Here is a 20753-nt window from a genome sequence, read left to right as displayed (position 1 = left end):
ATTCCAGGTTTTAGAACAAAGATCCGAGAGAACTTGTCCAATTCATGTTTCTGCTTTCCTTCAGTGCACCTACTGGGTGCCCAAACCTGCTCCAGGTAGCAGGGCCCCACCAGTGAATGAGGCAGACGCCTGATTCTGCCCTCCCGTAGCCTCTGGGCCACTGGCTGCTCAACAAGAGTCCTTTGGAATTGTAATAATCATGTATGTGTTCACTCTGGTTAACTCGTAAGTACTGTTTTCTTAATGCCAGAGAACCAAATCCCCCAAGCTCTGCAGTTTATTGAGTCCGGAGGAGGGAGGGAGGGAGGGAGGGAGGGAGGGAGTGTGTGTGTGTGTGTGTGTGTAACATTATTCTTTGTTTTGACTTAATTAACAGTTTTAGAAATAACAAATCTAGAGCACAAGTCACACTGTCTGCAGTGATTATCTGAGGCCTCAGCTGTAAACAGCAACCTGCCACCATGGCACACTGCTACAGAGTGTTTTGACAGAGAGACTTGGTTTAAAACGAAAACACGGTAGAAGCCTATTAATGAAGAAGTTTTGCTAATGCTGGACTAGGCTGAAGTTTGTGTCTCAGGCCTTTTCTCCCCATAAACGTGGTCAGAGAAATATTAGTCATAAACAAACTTTGGGGAGTCATTTTGGAGGCAGGAGTCAACAGACCTGAGGAGGTTCTAGACTTAAGCTCTGTTTCTAATCAGCTGTGTCACCTGGGCCAAGTCACTTACCATCTCTGGGCCTCAGATGTTCTCAACTGGAAAATGGGCTAAATGAGCTCTATCAGAGGATCTTTCTCACTCTAAAGTGGTTTTCATGCAGGCCTTTTAGAAGCTCCCCTTTGCATGCATCCGGTTGATCATTGAATCACAGATCTTTCTTAATGATGAATATCCCAAGGCCCTATGAATTTCTATAGTTGAAAGTAATAAAACTATAATTCAGACTTTAATATTGGTTATTTTCCCCCTCTGTCCTCTTTGCCTCTCCCTCACCCTGTGTCTAAATCAGTGAAATATAACTACAAAGGAATATAAAAATAACTGAATAGGAGGGTAACGAAGTGAAGGCTGTGTGCCTTGAGATGCAGTGAGCAATTTTTCTTCTTTTGTTGCTATTTTTGGCTATTCTCAGAGCAGGAAGTTTACTTAAACTAATGACCACAATTGCCTAAAAATGGTTAAATGTGAGAGGTAGGCATTATAGAGGATACCTGTGGAAAATGTTTGCTCATATGTCAGGGTTTACCCAGGAAGCTTCCTTTATTTATTTTCAAGCACCTATATAAAGAAAGGCTGTACTCGATTGTGTAAGCGTGCGCCTCTTGTGGGGCGGCGTGGAGGTTACAAGTTGAAACCCCAGCTAGGAAATGAAAAGTGAGTTTCCCCCGAAATAGTACTTTTTCTGTATCACATGGCTCTCCCTGATTACATCTGGCAAGTTTTTCTCCTGACAGCTTTGCTGGGAGTTAGGACTAGGGGGTTGTTTAAGAAACCCTGGGTCAAGGTTTGCCTTTGAAACCTACAGCGTTATCAGTCTGGTGGCTTTCCCTGCTAACTCTTGCATCACAGACTGCCAGGCCAAGTTGTAGCTCTGAGGTGTCACCGTTTTGTTTTTTTTTTTCCTTTGAGACTGGACTTTTGAAAATAGTAATGCTTTTTGGGTGTGTGTTTTCTAAAGGTCTGTTTTTACGCTGTCACAGCTCAAAAATGCCAAAAGGCATTTTTTCCTTAAAAAATCACCTCTGGGCTAAGCCCAAATGTGGAGTAATGGACCCAGAAAGGACTTTTTGAGTAGTTACAAGTGGCTGAAAGCAGGCACTGGTGATGGAAGTTGGGTTTTTTCCTTTTGCTTCAAATGTGCCCCATTGTAAACTTTCCTGCATCCTCATGGAATTCAGACTTGAGGGGAGCCTTATTCCTCTGTGTGCCTGGAAGGGCAGGGTGAGTGAGCTTGTTTTGCTACCTCTTTAAATGTTTTGTGTAGCCATTTATCTCTACCCAAAGAGAGTCTTAAAATATTGCTTGGGGAACAGGAGTGGGGGGTGTGGGTGGGCTGGAAGAGCAGAGTCATCAAGGGAAAACAAAGGGCCCTGGAGTCTGACAGACCGGAGTTTGAGTTGGCCCGTTACTGGCTATGTGACAGCCTTGGGGACATCTGCTTCCATTGATTAAGCTCCATTTGCCTCATCTGTATAATGGGCATGGGCCCACATACCTCCTGTAAGTCAACGCAAATGAGATAAGAGAGAGCAAGTACCTGATTGATAACTTGTGGCTCACAGCACATAGTAGGTGCTTCGTAAACACTCATTTTTCCCTTTCAAGGGGGAAATCTGACTGATGGTGTCAGTAGATTCCAGTAAGGGCCCCCCCACCCCCGACACACTTGTTCTCAGGGCTCGCTGTTTGGAGAACATGGGTTGATGTAGTGAGAGGACCTTCCTCTAGCAGGTGCGCACCAAGCGGCCACAGCCACGCCACTTGTTGGTTTACGGCTTGGAAGGCTATTGAAAGACAATTCATATTCTTCGGTGGTTCTCCCCTCCTCCATCATCATTTTAAAAATTGTTTGGCTGACTAAAAATAATAGTATTGAAAATAAACTTGGATGAATCAGTGCTCCTGGGGTGGGGGGTATAAGATCCTGAAGAAGAAACACCGTGACTCACAGGCTCGTCACCGATAGCCTGCCCTTCCGTGTGTGCAAGTGCGTGATGTTTATTGTTGCTGGTGTGTTGTTTCTGAGGCCTGGTTGGAAAGCAGTTTCAGCTCCAAGTACCCCCTCACCAGTTGGCTTGGTTGTCAGGTGAGATTGTTCAGTGCCAGAAGCTCACGGCTCCAGGATAACCCAGATGTGGATGGCGGTACCGTGGGCTGCTCCTCGAGGGGGGCCAGAGGGCACTCGCACTTAGTAGGCCATGCTTCGGACATCCTTCTGGATGCGGTACTTTCCATGGGGCAGAGCTGCAGGGCCCAGGGATGGCCCACGTAGAGTCTGCACTTCCTCCTTCCAGACTGTATGCGGGGTCCCGACCCTTCAGTTCCCTGCCCACATGGTCTCAAGCCTGCTTGCAGGTCCATCTGCCTAAGGAAGGGCAGGCTGCATCGGCCGTGGACCGTGTGTGCACCCGTGGGCCCCAGGCTGACAAGGCGGGCAGGGCCGGGAGATGGAGGGATTGGATGGAATTCAGACTCGGGGTGTCTGCATGGGTGTCCATGAAGCCCCTCTGAGTGTGGGGTGATGCTGGGGAGGGCCAGCTCTCCCCGAGTGTCCGCATCCCACTGTAAAACCGAGGGGTCAGAGAACTCTGAATTCAAACGTGGCCTCCCAGGTTGTATCAAGGTATTTGTCAATATGCTAGAACATATTCTATTTATCAGGCTGTTATCTTGATTTCTGTCTTTTAAATTTAAACATGACATATCCTATGTGGGCCTTCGTAGGTCCTCTTGCTCTGGGACCCGTTGATGGTGAGGCAGGCCTGTTTTTAGCACCCTCCTCTCAGTTATGTAGCCACAACTGGGGCCCCGCTCAGGTGGCACCATTATATGGGCAGGATTGTGGGTACTTCTATAGGGATTGATTTCTCTCACCTTGAACCCAGATCAGAGTGAATTAAATGCAGATCAGGGAGAAGGTGATAACGTATGGCAGCCGCCCATCTTAAAGGTGGAGCAAAGAGCCCAACCGCTGTAGTGCGTTTGGTTGTTGGATCTATTTATTGGGCACTGACTTTGTGCTGGGCCTCGGGAGATACAGAGATGCAGAGATAAAGTCCTGTCACTGAACTGCACAGAGGCAAAAAGGGACACGGTGACCACAGTTACGGTGGGCTCATGGGAAAGACAGTCTAGCAAAGGCTGAACAAAGAGGTAGTTGGGAGCCCAGAGAAAGAGCAGCTCTTTTCTGGGGGACCCAGAAGACTTCACAGAAGTGATGCTCCAGCGGGACTTTGAAGGGTGGATAGGAGTGTGGGAGTGAGGGGAAGGCTGCATGGAGCACTGGCCAGACAGAGGGTGGAAGGGCCTGGTGTGTGGGGCAGGGTGGCCAGAACGTGGAAGAGGGAGTGGCCAGAGAGGATCGGGAGAAGGATGTTGCCAAGGGCTTCAGCTGGCCAGACTTGGCGTTTGGACCTTGCTCCGTAAGCACCCAGGAGATTTTTAAGTTAGGGGAGTGGCGTGGCTGAAGCCACCATTCTATTCGCATTCCTCCCCCACCCCGAGGCTGGTAAGAGCAGGTTTTCTGCCGGAGTTATCCGGGTCAGAGTCATAATCCCTTACACCACCATGTGGACAGCTTTAGGCTATGTCTGGACCAGGGTGAAAATAGTGTTTTGTTGGCCGTCAGGAGAGAAGACAAGTTGTACAGCCAGGAGGGCTGGGGGAGCCCAAGTGTTCAGGTAATTAGCCAGTGAGTCATGCCAGCCTCTTGACATGGATTCCTTGGGAAATGAAGCAGGGTGTCGCTGGGCTCCATACAGAGGCCTCAACATCAGAACCTGGCCTCTCCCTGGGTCTTCTCTGTGCCTGGTACGGTGTCTTTGTGTAGAATATCTCTGGTCAGTGTTTTAAGTGTCTTCACTGATGATCGCCTAGGCCAGGCTTTCCAATTCCAGACCACACTGCAATCAGCAAAAATACCTAAATTCTCTACTGCAGACTCATCGAATGCTATCATGTATTAAAAACAGATCATATTTCTTAATAAGAGAGTAAAATAGTTTAAGTTCATATATTTTATCACTGAGAGCAAGCAGAAATTTTGGTGACCACTGAGAGATTGCATACAGTTTACCTCACCTGTTTAGAGTCAGCTTTTTTGTGTTGTTAATTGAAGTTTATAGGTTTTTAGAAGATAAAAGTTTTGTGTCCACAGACTGATTCTAGTTCATGGACCATTTTTGAGAACGCTGATAGAGGCCTGCTGCTGAAGGGGCAGCCTCCTGCAGTGGAGCATTCTGGGCTTACATTCAGAAGACCCAAGTTCGGATCCCTGCTCTCCCCTTTCCTGCTTTGGTGACCGTAGACCAGTCACCTGATTTCTTTGAGCCTCCCTTTCCTCAGCAGTAAAATGGGAAAAACCTTGCCTCCCTTGGTGGGATGATTGCCGTTGTTTATTTAGATGAGCTAGGCATTAAAAGCTCTTTGCAGACTGTGAAATTTTATGTATGCAGTGTCACTCGTTATTTCTTTATGAAGCACAACTCTATAGTATTGCTAAAAGCCCTTCCTGACGGAGATGGAGTTAAGGCCTCCAGGTTCACACCCAGATTTGCACCGCCACCTTAGAGAAAATCATTAACGATGCACAAATTCAATAGGAATGTGAACTCAGGGCGTGCGTGCTGCAGGGTCTAGTTCCAAAAGCTTAGGTGAGTTGGTGCTCGTGGCCTTGTCTGGGGATTTGGGTCAGCTGTGCTGACCTGTAGCTGATCACCTGAGCCCTCTCACCTGGGAGTGATCCTGGCACATGCAGCGTGGACTGGGTGCTGACTATATGCCAGACACCAAGGTGGGCCATTGATCAGCTGGTTGGTCTTCTTTACCCGTCTTCTGGGAAGGATGAGTAATCCATGTTTATAGAAGAGGAAGCAGGGGCTTCCCTGGTGGTGCAGTGGTTAAGAATCCGCCTGCCAACGCAGGGGACCTGGGTTCGAGCCCTGGTCCGGGAAGATCCTATGTGCCGCGGATCAACTAAGCCCGTGCACCACAACTACTGAGCCTGCGCTCTAGAGCCCGTGAGCCACAACTACTGAAGCCCGCACGCCTAGAGTCCGTGCTCTGCAATGAGAGAAGCCACCGCAACGAGAAGCCCACGCACCGCAACGAAGAGTAGCCTCCGCTCGCCGCAACTAGAGAAAGCCTGCGTACAGCAACAGAGACCCAACACAGCTATAAATAAATAAATAAAAACGGCTTGGAGTTAAAATGCAAAAAAAAAAAAAAAAAAAGAGGAGGCTGAGGCTTTGAGGGGTCAGCGGCAGAACAGGAATCTGAATTCAGGTCTGGTTCCTGACACCCAGTTGCCTGCCCCGAGGCTCCCCGAGAATGGGCTGCTGTTCTCATCCTCACAACAAAATCCATGAACTTGCTCAGGAAAGTTGCTGTAGGTCTCATGATAAGAGATGGAGCTGGATTTGCCTCTGAAGCTTTGCCCCTTCTAGAATCAGGGGTGACTATATAATTTATTAAACAAACCAGGACACTTCTAAGAGTGTAAAAGGGCAGTGCTGTCATTAGTGATGGCCAGAAAATGGGCATCAACCTGGACTGTCCAGGCAAACCTGGATAAATAGTCATTCTAAGTCACCCTGCCTCTGGGCCGGTGATGATGATACCTGACCAGGGAAACTGGGAGGATTACATCAGCAGCTTTCTCTGCCACTGCTAAAGTGTCAGGGACTGTCTGGATTATTTACTGCTATTCCGAGTGAGGGGACTTGCCTAAGATCATTCAGCAAGTTGGCAACATAATTTAAAACTGGATGAGACCTTAGAGGTAATCTAAAATAGTCAAGTTAGCACCCGAGCTTACTTAGCTGCAGTAGGAGTTGGGGAACCTTTGGCTCTGCTGATGGCCACTCTGAAGGGAAGGGGGGAGAAGTGGGAGGTGGAGGGGGGGACGTGAGGGTGGCAGTGAGGGGATGGTAGGGTGTTCACCTGGCTCTAGAACATCTGCATCCTCATCAGGCCATGTCCCTTCGGAACCCAGGAGATGCCCCTAGGTGCAGTGCAGCTGAGATGGGATTTCATGTCCAGGAGCAGAGTCTTCTTCTGTGAGCTGACCTCTCCTGCCCCCCTGCTCCATTTTCGCTGAGGCCTCAAAGATATTACTGGCTGGGAGCTGGTGGGGGTGTAGTGGATAAACCTTCTGCTGAAGGGTTTTGGAAGGCATTGAGGAAGGAATTAAAAATAACAGCAAGCATGCCTTTTTTCTCTCTTTGATGCTGGTAAATGCATGGAATGTGCCAGGGTATGTGGCCCTAAATAACCCCCTCTGTCAATGCGACTCCGTAGAGAACATGGAAAGGCTTTGCACTGCTTCCCTTCTGCCCCATGTTCATGGGACTGGTTTCTGCGATCGTCCAAGCCTCATGCTTCCTCTCTTGCCCCAAATAATCTGTTGGAAATCTGGAGAGGGACTTGAGTTCTCTATACTCTGCAACCAAACTGTTTGCCGTGGGCGAGGCCCTGTCTGATGAACTCCAAGGAGAGCAGCTGGAGTGACAAAGAAGACTGGTTACAGGCTGAGAAAAGTGAAGTGTAAATTCAAACCAAACTTGGCACTTGCTTGGAGAACTTCAGCTGATACGGCTCTAGTCGTCATCCTTTGTGGCTGTGCTGTGTCTTATAAATAGAACAAGATGCATTTCCTTTTTTTTTTTTTTAACCCCAGAGACACAAGGAGGCATGTGTGTGGGTGAGTATGGGCAGGGAATATTAATTATTTATGTTCCAGTTCATCGGAGAGTCAGCGTGGGAACTGGCCCCCGGGCTTCATGGAGATGACTAGGCCATCTTGTGGGTAAGGTTGGACTGTGCTTTTGTATCTTTTGAGTTCCAGCTCTCCTCACCATTGCCACCCTCTCCTCCTCAGTGGCAGCCCTCGGTTTCTCACGACTGGATACTGCAGTAAGCCAGTTCGCTCCTTCCCTCTCTGATCCATCCCATACTCTGGATCAGGGGCCAGACTCACTGTATTAGGATGCTTTGGGCTACAAGTAACCTGAAACCCAACTAACATCTTCACCAGTGTGAGGGCTTATTATCTCCCCTAAGAAGTCTGGAGGCAGGGAGGTTTCGGGCACCAGCAAGGACTTGGGAGCCTTCCATCTTTCTGCCCTGCCCATCTTCAGCCCTCATGATCCAGGGACGGCCACAGCTGCTCCAAGAGTTACTGTCTCTACACGGTTGCATCTAGCGGCAGAAAAGGCTGCTTCTCCTTGGGGGTCTCTTAATCCAGGAAGGAAATCTTTCCCAGAAGCCTCCTGGTATCTCGCCAGTATTTTGTCACATGCGGTCTTGGCAGAAATAATGGATTGTAATAAGCCTTTTGATGTCAGAGATCCAGGCTATTTCTTCGGCTCACCAGTACCTGCTAGGCACTTAGTAAATGTCAATTAATACTTGTTGATTACTGTTTTCCTTTTCTGAGTAGACTCCTGAATACTTATGTGATGTCTTGCTGATTTCAGGGGTTATGTTGGTAAACCAATCAGGGACCAGATCTTGCCCTCAGGGAGCTTACAGTCAAGATGGAGAGACCATTATTTGTGTTCAGAATATCCAACCATGTGGGTTGTAGCAGTCTGCTGTGGGGCAGCTTAGGAACAGGTGTGAAATTGGGGCTCGGGGACAAATGGAAGTGAGACTCATGGAAGGGGACCATCAGGGCCTCTGAACGCTGTGCCTGAGGACGACACATTTTCCAACCTAAGCAAGGTCTTTCAAGAAGTTCGGATTTCTGTCTCCACCCCACTACCAGTCTTGTTTTCCTGTTGACAAAATGAAGGTTAAAAATTTGCCCTTGAGTATGGAGTGGGGGCAGGGTACAGAGCTAAGCGCCTCCTGCCCCCAGGGGAAAATTTCTAAAGGTTCTTGCGGTATTTTAGCTTCGAAACCCTGTGAAATTGAATTGCATGTTTAGCGTCTTTGTGCGTCTCACTGGCTTTGAAGCTGCTGGAAACTTTCTCTGAAAGCATATAGACGAAGAAATAAGAATTCTATAAATGTTTGGTGGTTAAAAACAAACTGCTGGCCAGTTTGTAGAATTTTGGGGTCATTTTCTGATGGAACATTCTGCAGACACGGAATACCCTGAAGTCTTCCTGTCACAGTCAGCTAATAACTGACTTCAGGTCTCCAAATGCTTTTTCATTCCAATTCAGAGAAAACAGAGCCTGTCCCAGGGCCTCATGGGCCCTTATTTTCCTGTTGATCTAGGAGCTGGGCTAACTCAGGACCCCCCTGGGAAACATCTCAAAGCTAATTAAAGATGTTTGTTTCAGGTTTGCCTGTTTTTCTTGCTTGATTGAAAAAGTTGCAGTTTTGGCTTTTCTTATTAAAAGAAAAAAGGCTCTATCGCTACAGCTGATCCGGGAGGTGGGAGTGGGGGGATTGCACACTTCAGCGCACACGTGATGTGTTGCCCTCCTGCCCTCTGCGCGAGGCCCTCACAGAGTGGCATCTCTGAGCACAGGGCCGGGCACCAAAGCAGCTGCTTTCCTTGAAAATTCTTGAGTCTCCAGGAGGAGAGGCCAGGTGAGCCTGGGCATGAAACCCAATGAAGTGGTTCCAGGGTGAGGCTGGTTCTGTTTGACCAGCTTGAGTTCTGAAGTTAATGGTCCAAGGTCCCCACTCAGAGGGAGAGTTAGTATATGGGGAGATGGAGGCCCTGACAGCTATTCCAGGGTGTCCCCCGACCCTTTGTTTAACCGCGGCTGTGGACCAGTGGTCTCAGATGTTTACCGTCACCTGTTTATAAGAGGGAAGTGTGGTCATATTTCTATCTCTCTTGTGGGCTGCACGGTTGCCTTACTGGGGCTCATGTGGGAAGTGGTTACCGTTCAGAGGAGGGTGAAATAACAGTACTCACAAAGGGACTTTGATCCGACAATCTTTTTGAATGTCACCTTTTGACCACTGTTGTTTTTTTATTTTGATTTTTTGTCTATCAGCCTTAACTTCAGTGACGAGAAAATCAAACCACATGCTGGAGCTCGTTCTACCCAGCTGGGTATCACAGTTCAGAATTGCAGCTCAAAGTGCTTCTCCTCTCTCTGGGTTTCACTGGGGGGTTGACTTTCGGATCTGTAGTTCTGCACAGCTAGAGACCCTCAGCTTCAGCTGTTCTCTGGGCTTCCACATCTGAACATCCCAGCAATGCCTGGAATCGAACATGGGCCATTTCTTTCTATCCTCCTTCCGTGACCGACACTAGTCTTCATCTTCATCATTATCGGAGCCCCCAGGGTCAGTGAAGTGTTGAATCAGTCAGAGAACAGACACACGTGAACACGAAGGAACCTTGGCATCCCGTTTGATGAGGCTGAGGGCCCTTGGCCACTCTTTGGTGGAGCTTGGCTTTCTGGCTCCAGGAAGGTCAGCTTGGCTTCTCTGGGTATTGGTCTTCGCATCTAGAAAATGACAAGCTCCAAGAGAGAACCTCAGAGGTCTGTATCGGCTCTAATACTTCACGACACCTTTCTGCCCTCTCTTCCTTGGCTTCTGGGTTTTCACTCTTTTCTCGACGCATATATTTTCCTGGGAGGCAAGTGTAATTTTTCATCTGATGCTCTACCGTCAGAGGCAGCCCATTCCTTATTTAATTCTATTATAGTCACGGTTTAACTCACCAGGTACTTACGGAGCATCCTCAGTTGTCGTTGGTGGTGGCAGTACCGCCAGACACCGTGGTCCAGGAGGTGTGAATGGCCCGTGGATTTGGACGGTCATACGTACTCCTGCTGCCTGGAGCCGCCAGGCTTCTATTCCCTATTCCCGGGCTAGGGGAAATCAGCCTTCAGGCAAAGAGGAATTCTCATTTAGCCCAAAGCACAGGCTTCCTGTGCTTCTGGGACCAGCTGCCTTGCGGCCGAGGTGCTGTAAAAATACAGGAAGGAAGGGAAGCGTGTTCACAGGTTGGTTAGAGATTTTGAAACCAACAATCAACTCTCTTATCCACAAGAAACCAGAATCCACTGCTGGCTTTCGGGCTCTCACACCCGCCGCTCGACAGAGTGCTCTTTCAAAACTGGGGTAGACTCTTTTTGCTAATGGCTTTTTCCATGAACCCCAGCCAGCCAGCAAGTATATTCTTTGAGGATTATGATATGACCAGCACGCTCAGGAATCTTTAAAGAGAAGAACCATCTTTGTCCTCAGCTGTTTTAAGGCCAGTCAGGAGACAGAGCCTTCTAGAGATGAAGTAATGAGAGGCTGGCCACTGCAAGTACACAAGAAGTAAACAGTGGCCATTCCCGTGACCCTGCTTTTTTTGGGAGTCTGTCACCCCAGGGGCTCCTGGGTGGTGCACAGGAGAGAGAACTAGAGGTGGAAGACCCCGTTTCTAGGCCTGCCCCATTGTGAACCAGCTTCGTGACCTTGGGTGAGTCACTTTGCTACCCCGGCCCCTGGTTTCCTCCTTGACAAACCAGAGGCGTTGACTTAGCAGGATTTTAATGTTTCTGCACCTTAAACATTCTAATTCTGGAGCTTGCGTTCAAAGAAATGACCAACTCTGTTAACTGATTCGGATAGTTTCAGGATCACTGTACAATCGCTCTGGGGGCTGGAGATTGGGGCCCGCCGTTGAAGACAGGATGGAAAGAGCTTTGAGGTGCGGGGTAAGCCGTGGCAGCTGGGACTCCTGCTTCCTAATGACCACATTTGGTGGTCGGGCTCACCATGGAAGGTTCTCAACCTTGGTTACTTATAAAAATTCTGATACCCAGACCACACCTCAGACCAATTCAGAATTTCTACAGGCGGGGCCTGGGAATCAGTATTTTTAAAGTTATCCAGGTGATTCTGGGGTGTGGCCAGCATTGAGAATCAACAGCCCTAGATCTTAAGTAAAGCTGTGGTTCAGTGTTCTGGGCATCTCTTTTAGGGGTAAAGTGATAGTGGTTGGTTTTAAAAAAAAAAAGCACAGTACACAGAGAGAAAAAAAGTTCTAGATTTGAGAAGCATGTTGATTTGGTAATCACAGCTGTTGATGGTGAGTAGTTGCCCTGAGATTTGGATCCCCAGTTTTCTTTCTCTGGGTCAGTGGTTTCTCAAACATCTCTGAAGGAGTAGAACCATCTGTAGTTGGTTATTTCTGCTTGGGAAACTCAGAGTACTAAGTGGGGGGGTGGAGCCAGGGCAGGGGCGGAGCAGGAGTGGATTAAACAGACCGTAACACGCAGCCACGCATAACACGCAGCCACGCCTTTTTCATGAAGCCAAGTCAGAGGCCCCAGCCAGCGCTGGCATACCTTAGTGTCAGATCCTTGGCGATGCCCCGGTGGATGCGAGGGGCTGTGAAAGTATGTGCTATGCCGTTTCCTGTGCCTTGGTGAGTGTCCCTGCCCTCGGTTGAGAGGATCCTACCACCCTCATAAGCCATCGCATCGAAACACTTCCGTTTATGCCCAGTCAGTTGTTCGTGCTTCCCTGCGGGGACTCCATCCCTACAGCCAAATGCAATCTGAGGGGACACAGCTGTCCAGAGTAAACATTCATGGGAAAGGACAGCTCAATTCTAGTATCTTTTCAGGCAGAGGGGAGGGCATATTGTGATGGTGGTGGGATTGTGAAGGGGACTGCTTAATGGGTGTGAAATGAGCTTCAGGAGGGAGGAGAACTTGTCGGTGTTGATTAGCCCCGAAGGGCCTCACATATGGGGAGCAGGGTCGAGGAGCTTTTCCAGTGACAGGGTTTGAGAGGTGGGTGTAGACACAGATGCCAGATGGAGGTTGTTATTTCTTAGACGAATGAGGAATCTGTCAGTCACTAAATGTTTAGGAAGCAAGGCACTCAGAGAAATGGCAGATACGGCCTCTGCCCTCAGAGAGCTTACAGTCTGACTTGGGGTTTGAATACACAAGTGTGGGATAGTACGAAGGTCTTCTGTGCTGTGGGCACATGGTGAGTACCCAGGGGTTCGGAAGGAGGGGCCATGGAATGGGTGGGACGGGACAAATGCATCAAGGGATGTGGACCTGGGCCACTGAAAGGGAGACACATGGGCCCCACTAGTGAAGTGTGCCTGTCTCCTCACTCCTAACACGACGTTGATTATCTTTGGGGAGCAGCCCCGAGGGGCACCCCATTGCCAGTAGGAGCGACTTTATGTTCTTGCCTCCCACCAAAATTCTCTGCTTTCAGGAGTCAATTTTCCTCTAGCTTTTTCCTTCTCCTGTGAGGGGTGGTCTGCCAGCCCTCTGCTTTGATGATTACCATCTGCCCACCTTAATTTCCTGCGTAGTTTCAGCTCGAAAGCCTTTCTGGACCCAGAAATATCATGTAAGATGATTGTTCTTGGTTCCAGTAGCCACCTGGCACCCTCTCAGCGGTGGCTGCATTTCAGGTATGCATGGGAATGATTATCTGTGCATCAGCGAACTCGAGTTTGTCCTGTGAGCGAGTTGTGTGATCATTGGTAAATGCAGGACTGGCTTTGTTAGGCCCTGACTGTGGCCAAGGCTGTTATTTCTCTGCGGGTAATTATTTCAGGCTTCACGGTCGCAAGCTGAGCATAATCAAGGGCAGATAAGAAAGCCATATATAGAGCAAAGTACATATTTCTCGAGGTGGGCGGCAGAGGCCTCATATATATGTGTGTGTTGGTGTATGTGTGTTTAAAAAAAGACCTATATTTTCTGGGCAGTGGAACTTCAGTTTCCAGTAAACATCTCTTCCCTTTTTACTTTACCTTTTAATTTGGTGTTTATGGTCTCTGTGCTTTGAAATTGTTTTGCTGTGCTGCCAACTCTGCCTGAAAGGGGGGGGCGGGGAGAAAGCCAGGCCCTTGGGAAGCCATGGTTTCGATCAGAGTTCTTAGAGTTCCTCTGGCCCAGCTGATTGACGGCTCAGCGGTGATTGCTGGAGCTCATCTAGAAGAATAAAAACAGACACCTGGAGTTCGAGGTGGGCGGGGATATGCATTTATTCGTTTCTCCCCGTTACCGCCTTTATCGCGGGAGGCATCATCTATATGTAATTCTGGTCTGGGGTTTGTTTTCTCTGTTCCCCATTTGCCCACGTTGATGCTTCTGCTCTGGAAATCAGAAGTGCCCAGAGCCCCAGACCTGGAACTGATTCTCTGAGACTGTGGCTTGGAGGCTGGGCACACACGAGGCTCAGCTGTTGCTAAGTGAGAACAGCCTCGCCCGGTAGGCTTGCTGGATCCCCCGTTATTTGCTTCACCTGTTGGCGGGGGTGGACGGCAGAGGGGCAGGCAGGGGCTGGGGAAGCCCACTGCGGAAACACGTGGGTGGAGGCCAGGTGAAATGCATGGGTGAGGGTGAAGGTCCGTGGAGGAGCGGAGAGCAGGCAGAGCTGGGAAGAAAACCCACAAGAGCAGCAGAGCTGTCGGGCTGCATCGCGGGGGCAGGCTCGAATGAAGGAAACACAGGCGGTGTTCTGCTGCTTTTTCACACCTTCTAGTTGGGCGCAGCTAGGAAGGCTGTTTCAGAATCCCCTTCAATGAACTGAGGGAGCAGCTCCCGCAGCGGTTCACACCTGGCGTCCGTCGGCACCTGGGAGCACGCCGTGTGGACAGGGCTGCTCAGACCTCTGTCGGGGTGACCTTTTCTCCGGACAGAGAGAGCCCAGTGAACTGAGAAGGGCAGGCCCTTCCTCAGGGACCCTCAGCACCTGGCCGCGCAGAGCTCCCAGGAGGCCCCGGGAGAGCATTTGATACACAGCAAACATTCTTGAGTGTGAGCACAGCCGGCAGCTTTCTCTTGCAAGGTAGGCTTTTTTTTTTTTGGCTGGGGGAGATGGCTGCTTTTGTTTTGTTTCTGTATTTCTGAAGACACCAGATTAGGAGCCCCCAGAGAGGTGAGAGAGACACCCTGAAAACCACACACCCCTTCCCGGTCAGCTCTGCCTGCCTGACGACCATTGCTGCCTGGCTGCTGTTTCAATGCACTGTCCTTTCCCCCACTTTCTCCTCCCTCTGAGCCTCTTGGTGATTCTGAATAGCAGGGAAAGCAGCCAAGTGTCCTCCTGTCTGTGACCTTCATCTGCCCCCTCCTGTGGGCGGGGTGGGGAGGGGATGCGGAGCATACTTGAGGGTTTGCAGAGCGCTTTCCCATGGTCCTGTCTTCACAGCAGCCCTGGGAGAGGCAGGGAAGTGGTCTCACCCCTATCTCGTAGGTGACGGGGACAGTCTCTGTGTTAGTGGAGAAGCAGGGACAGAGACCCTTCCACCAGTTCTTCGGCGGGGTCGTTCTTTTACTGCACCGAGTGGCCTCAAAAATAAAGGCACGAGGTGTGTGTGCTCGCGAGGGTTCTCGGTGTGTCCCTCCGATGATACCAGAGTCTTTTCCAACCGCTGTCACCGGGAAGGGGAGACACCACCATGACCTTTTATGTACTGTATTTTACAGTTTACAAAGTGCTGTCATCTACCTGATTTTATTTCATCTCTGTGAGCATCTCTGGGAGTCGATGCTAGTCCAGACGAGCAAAGGGAGCCCTGGAGATGCTGAGTGACTCAGCCCAAGGCCCCCCCAGCCGGTCAGCGGCCCCAGGGAAAGGGGGTAGCACCAGCTGGATGGGGAAGTGAGAGTCCAGCGGAGCAGGGGGTGGTGAAACCAGCAGCTGGAGGCGTTGAGTTTTGCTGTTCTTGTCTCCGAAGCCGCACAGGGACATGGTTCCTGACCTGACCCTCCCCTGGAGGGCTCGACTGTGGATGCCCTGCCCTGAGTGGAAGCCTGGACCCCCAAGTGTGAGGCGGAGGCACAGCCAGGCCGAGCGAAGGGCTACCCCGAGGGAGTGGGGACAGGCTGCTTGGGAGCGGCCGGAATCGGGGTCCATCCTGCTCGGCTCACACAACCGCGAGGCCGACGTGGCAGGGCGTGTGCAAGGAAGACGGTACTTCAGAGCAGGGCGCCTCTCCTGGGGTAGCAGGAAGACCTGGAGTCTGACAGGTTTTGCTGAAAATCCCAACTCTGCAACTTAGGAGCTGTGGGCTCTGGGGACACTTGCAACACTTGGGACCTCAGCTTGAGGGTACTCACTCTGTCCTTCAGAAGCATGGGGTCCCTGCCACAGTCTGGGCCATACACAGTAGGTACTCCCCGGGTCAGAAGTGACTTGATAGGTTATCTAGTCCAACCCCTTCAACAGATGGAAACTGAGGCCCTGAGAGGAACAAGGACTTGCCCAAGGTCACAGTGAATGTGCGGCAAAGCTAGAGTTCGAGCAGGTCTCTTGATCCCCCTGCCTGGGTGTTTTGTTTACTTGTGCTTTGCCTGAATGAACCAGGGGTAGCTTTTGTTGTTAGTTCACACCCTGGCCAATAGCCCTGTCCCCGAGTAGTTAGTTTTCTTATGGAGTCAGCCAGCACCCAGGGATGAAAGTGTAAGGCCTCTGATGTCGGGTTCTTAGGGAGAGGAGAACGGGTGGGAGGACGGGGCGGAGCGGTAAACACTTTTTGGTGCTTGCCTGATGTGAACCATCCTGGTTTTCCAAGAATGCTCGATGGTAAGCACGGTTCTGACTCTGAAATGTTCCACTCAGAGTTCTGGAGAGTAGACGTGCATTTCTCGTAAAGCCTTTGAGGCTTCTCTCTGCTGCATTCCCCACCCCCATCTCCCTAGGGCTTTAAATCATCTTTGGCTTGGGGTTGAAAGTAACCCATTACAGTGGTGAGCCTTGTGGTCCATTTTGTGCAGTGTTGTCAGGCTAAAATATTATAAACAGACCACCAAACTGTGTTTGGTCCAAGGCCAAGAACCTCCTTCTCCACTTGAGCGTTTGATTATCTGCTACAGCGTTCAGCTTTGAGTTCAGTGCAGGAATCCAGCATAATTTCTTATATTGTTACCATCTGGTTTTGTGGAGTTTTGCTTTTGATTTTAATTGTGCCCTTTGGGAGAGAGAAACCCTACAAGTGGTGGGAAAATAAGATCCCCCTTCCTCACCCTGGCACCCCAGGCACACACACGTTGCTGCCATGGTGCTTGGGGGACGTGGCTGAACAGAATCCTCTGAATTTCTGAGCGTCCTCTTTCATTATTCCTGCTCTCCCAGCAGCCCCCGGGCCCTTGGCTACTTCACAGGGATTGCTCAGATCGGTCCCAGGTCAGAGCCTGACCTGAGATGGAGCTGCCTCCGTGGTAGTGAGGGCTGAAGGTGGTTTGGGGTGTTGCCCAGTGCGACCCGCCCTGTCCGGAGACCAACATTGCGGTGATAACGTTATGTGACCTCTTTAACAAGTGAGTCACTTGCCCTCAGATAACCACCGCTACTTTCATGGGGAACTGCTAGTACCATTGTGGCTGTGGCCATGGTTTCTGCAAAAGAAGGTGTTTTTAGAAATGAAGGTACAGAGATTGGTCTCCTTAGATTTCTTGTCATGGACTCCTGGCTCCCCAACCTTTTCCTTATCAAGACTCACCTTGTTTTCTCTTCAACCATGTGCTTGGTACCAGTTTTAAATATTAGTAATTGGGCTTCCCTGGTGGCGCAGTGGTTGAGAGTCCGCCTGCCGATGCAGGGGACACGGGTTCGTGCCCCGGTCCGGGAAGATCCCACATGCCGCGGAGCGGCTGGGCCCGTGAGCCATGGCCGCTGAGCCTGCGCGTCCGGAGCCTGTGCTCCGCAACGGGAGAGGCCACAACAGCGAGAGGCCCGCGGACCGCAAAAGAAAAAAAAAATTAGTAATTGATGATAAATAACTGATACTCTTCTCACATTCTTGGAAGACAACCTTCATATTGTTACCTCTTTTAATTTTTCACGTTATCTTCTAGAGTTGTCCGTTGGCATAAGCATTTTTGTGTAGCTGTAATCAGAGTATGTCAGTAAGTCTAAACAGGAAAGCAGGAACCACCATCAAGTATTTACCACAAAGGGAATTTAATACAGGCCTTCGTTACACAGGTGATACAGAAGCTGAGAAGCCAAACATGGAAAGGCGAGGTGACCCAGAGCTTAGTGGCAGGAGGTCACTCCTGGAAGAGTGGAAGAGGTGGTGTGACCGGAGCCCAGGGTCAGGGTCAGTGGTGGGCCTATGTAGAGCAGATGCAGCTGCTTCTATTAGAAATGCCCACCCAGGGCAGAAAGGGAGAGAGGGGAGAAATGCCCTGGCCGCTCCCTTCCTCCCACCTTCCACTCTCCCACAAGTTCCTGCTGTTGTCCAAACCCCCCAGCAGCCCCCTGACATGAGGCCTAGAAAGTCAGGAGTCAGCCCTGGGGATACAGAGCAGAGGACAGGAAGATGAGTAAGGGATTGGAGGACACACAGCACCTGGACCAGCCTAGGGTGCCAGCCTCCTGTTCTAACTTGACATCATCATAAGCATCTCCTTGTGTCTCCACGTGGTCTTAATTACACATTATTTCAAGTAGATGTACCAGAGTTAACCTAACCATTGGGAGAGTGCTTAAATTGATGATAAATCAGCGGTTCTCAAATTGTGGTCCCCAACCAGCAAGTATCAACATCACCCAGGAACTTGTTAGAGTCTCAGGCCTTACCCCAGACCTTCCCGCTCAGAACCCCTGGGCTCATGGCCCAGAAGAAGTCTGTGTTTCCTCTGGAGGACGCTGACACACATTAAAATTTGAGAACCACTGTTACAGGTGATCCTGCACCTCACTAAAGGTGGGGACAGGATAGTGAGGGTACTGTTGGCCAGGGGTCTTTATAGAGAGAAGTGTGGTGTGGAAGAAAAGGCCCAAGACTCCAGGGCTGTGCACCTCTAAGGTCAAGCCTTCTCCCTGCCCTTAACTTCCCTGGGTGATGGTTTTCTGTTTTGTTCAGCAGCTAAAAATATCAGCTCATCCCAGTGGTGGGATTATGAGGATTAAATGAAATAATGGGCATGATGTGCCCTATATGTTGGGTCGTCTGGAGCTTTGGGGAAGGAAATGTGGCAATAGCAGCCCACTTCTGGGCCCTAGGACATTGGCCCTGGTGCCAGAACCTGAGGGGTGTAGTCTAAAAGTCAATGATGAACACTTAGGAGGTTGAAAGTGAGCTTTAAGGCAATAGGAATCTTGGACTGAGGGTTCCATATCTGTAGTCAAGTTTCCCCTCCCCACCCCGTTTTTATTAGTGGTGCTGACCTGACTCTGTGATTGCCACTATCTTGTCACTCTTTCTTGTCTGGCCATTTGGTGCCGTGGAAAGGACCCTGGTCTCAGGCCAGGACCCCTGGTTTCCCGTGCTGGCTGTGTCTTCTTGGGTGAGTCACTTGTCTGAGCTGCGCTTTTCATATTTGTAAAATGTCTCCCCTCACTGACCATGGTGCGGATCAGGTGGGATGATGGATGTGAAATCGGCCTTGAACTTCAGTGGACCCCTTGAATATAAAGCTTTAGGGTCCACACCTCCAGCGGGGCCCTTTGCCGGCCTTGCCGTCTCCATAAACCTCTTACTCTACTCCCAAAGCAGGAGGTGCTTCATCCAGCCAAGGCAGGCATCTGGGTGCATCCTTGTTCTAACAGTGACCTGTAGGAAGGCACCAGGCCAGGGATCTTCCACACATCTTTCTCTTTCAATCCTCCCAGCAGCCTTACCGAGGAGGGAGTCTCACAAGAAGTAACCAAGGCCCAGATAGCTGAAGGGGAAGGATGTAAACAAACCCAGTCCTGAGGGGACAGACTGAGGCACAGTTGGCCTCAGAGTCATCCACAGAGTTGCTGTTACTAAGAAGGGAAAGGGGAACTGGGTAAAGGTCCTGCTGACTTACGGTGATATATCAGGCCTGCAAGTATTGTGGATGCAATTGACAAGCCAGTTGGAGCCTGGCTCCCCGACAGAGACCCACGCAGCCAGTGTTCCCATCTTATTGCCTCTGGCAACACCTGAGAGAAACCTCTTGATCAGTGGGAGGACCAGCCAGCATCCTCCTGCAGACCTGGATGCCTTCCACAGTTAATGGCTGAGGAAGCTGAGGCTTAGAGCAGTCAAATGGTTTACCTGAGGTCACCCAGGCCAGGAATCTGAGCCCAGATCGCATCCTTTCTGGTCCAGGGCTCTTTGCATGACCCCAAGTGTTTCCTAGATCCAGGCCTGACCAGCACTTGGCAGTTTTCCATAAGCTTTCCCAGCCTCCCTCTGGGGGTCCTCAGGGTAGGCAGTAGGTCTGCCTGAGGCGGCCGGCGTTGGGTGGTCTGCGGTGTGACAAGTCCAGTGAATCAGCCTAAATCCAGGGGAGGTCAGAAGATGCGTCGTCCTCCAGCCAGCAGACATTATCCTGCTGTTTGGGTTGCAACTAGAAGTGACATCAGGATGGGATGTGAAGCCTCTGGAACGGGAGGACACGCTGCTTCCATTCATCCCACACTTGGGGGTCAGTGGGGGCCGTCTTCCCACCTGTTAGCTCCTCCCAGGCAGGGCTGAGGGCGTCTACCTAGCCATCTCCTAAGGTAGACTCAGCACTAAACAATCTCATTGTGCAAGCTCTGCTCAGAATCGCTGCCCTGAGGAGAAGGCTGGGGCAGGGCAGGGCAGGGCAGGGTGTGTTAACATGGAACGGGCCTGCTCAGGCAGGTCCTAAGGACTCTAAATAACTGTGTTGGAGGCAGGACCTGAGCTTTTAACTCAGTAAACACATGGTATTTCGAATATAGCCCGGATGATCTGAGGATCACAATTACCTGAGATCTGCCTTACAGGCATTTAGGGAAACAAACGGGGGCTGCGCGCTAACCTAGGTAAGGATGCTGCCCCACACCTTACACTGAGGTATCTCAGTGACGCCTTCGCAGTAATTCTTTATTTAAATCCTGGCACGCTGCAACTGACTTAATGTTCCAGAACTTTTGGAGTCCGTTGCTCTCTTTTTTCTTTCCTTTCCTAGACTTCAGGGCACTTGAGTTTTAACCCAGCTCTGCTACCGGCCTCTGGGCGGACATCCGGGCCGCATGGAGGGGTGTCTAGAAAACTTCCATGTGTCTCCTCTACCCTCCACGGTACTCACAGGAAACTTCACTACTGATGCTTCCGATCAGTAGGTTTTGTGTGTGTGTGTGTGTGTGTGTGTTGGGCTGGGAGAAATGGTGATTTCCCCACACCCAGCAATGCTC

At 50.3% G+C, this 20753-nt stretch overlaps 1 protein-coding gene across 4 annotated transcripts in view; it reads left to right on the top strand.

Moving 5' to 3' along the window:
* SMAD3 (SMAD family member 3) overlaps positions 1-20753 on the top strand; it is a 118385-nt gene that overhangs the window by 6518 nt on the left and 91114 nt on the right. Inside the window, exon 1 of one of the 4 annotated variants that reach the window (XM_079910301.1) lies at positions 11795-12060. The exons of the other annotated variants lie outside the window; for them this stretch is intronic. Within the exon in view, the coding sequence (XP_079766427.1) occupies positions 11942-12060 (119 nt within the window). The 5' untranslated portion in view covers positions 11795-11941. Of the gene's footprint in view, positions 1-11794; positions 12061-20753 lie in introns of those variants that run through there. 4 annotated transcript variants of the gene reach the window in all.

This window comes from Stenella coeruleoalba (assembly GCF_951394435.1).
Source record: "Stenella coeruleoalba genome assembly, chromosome: 2".
In the NCBI taxonomy this organism is placed as follows: Eukaryota; Metazoa; Chordata; class Mammalia; order Artiodactyla; family Delphinidae; genus Stenella; species Stenella coeruleoalba.
The sequence above is the reverse complement of the archived record's forward strand: the minus strand, read 5'-3'. Positions and strand labels throughout refer to the sequence as shown.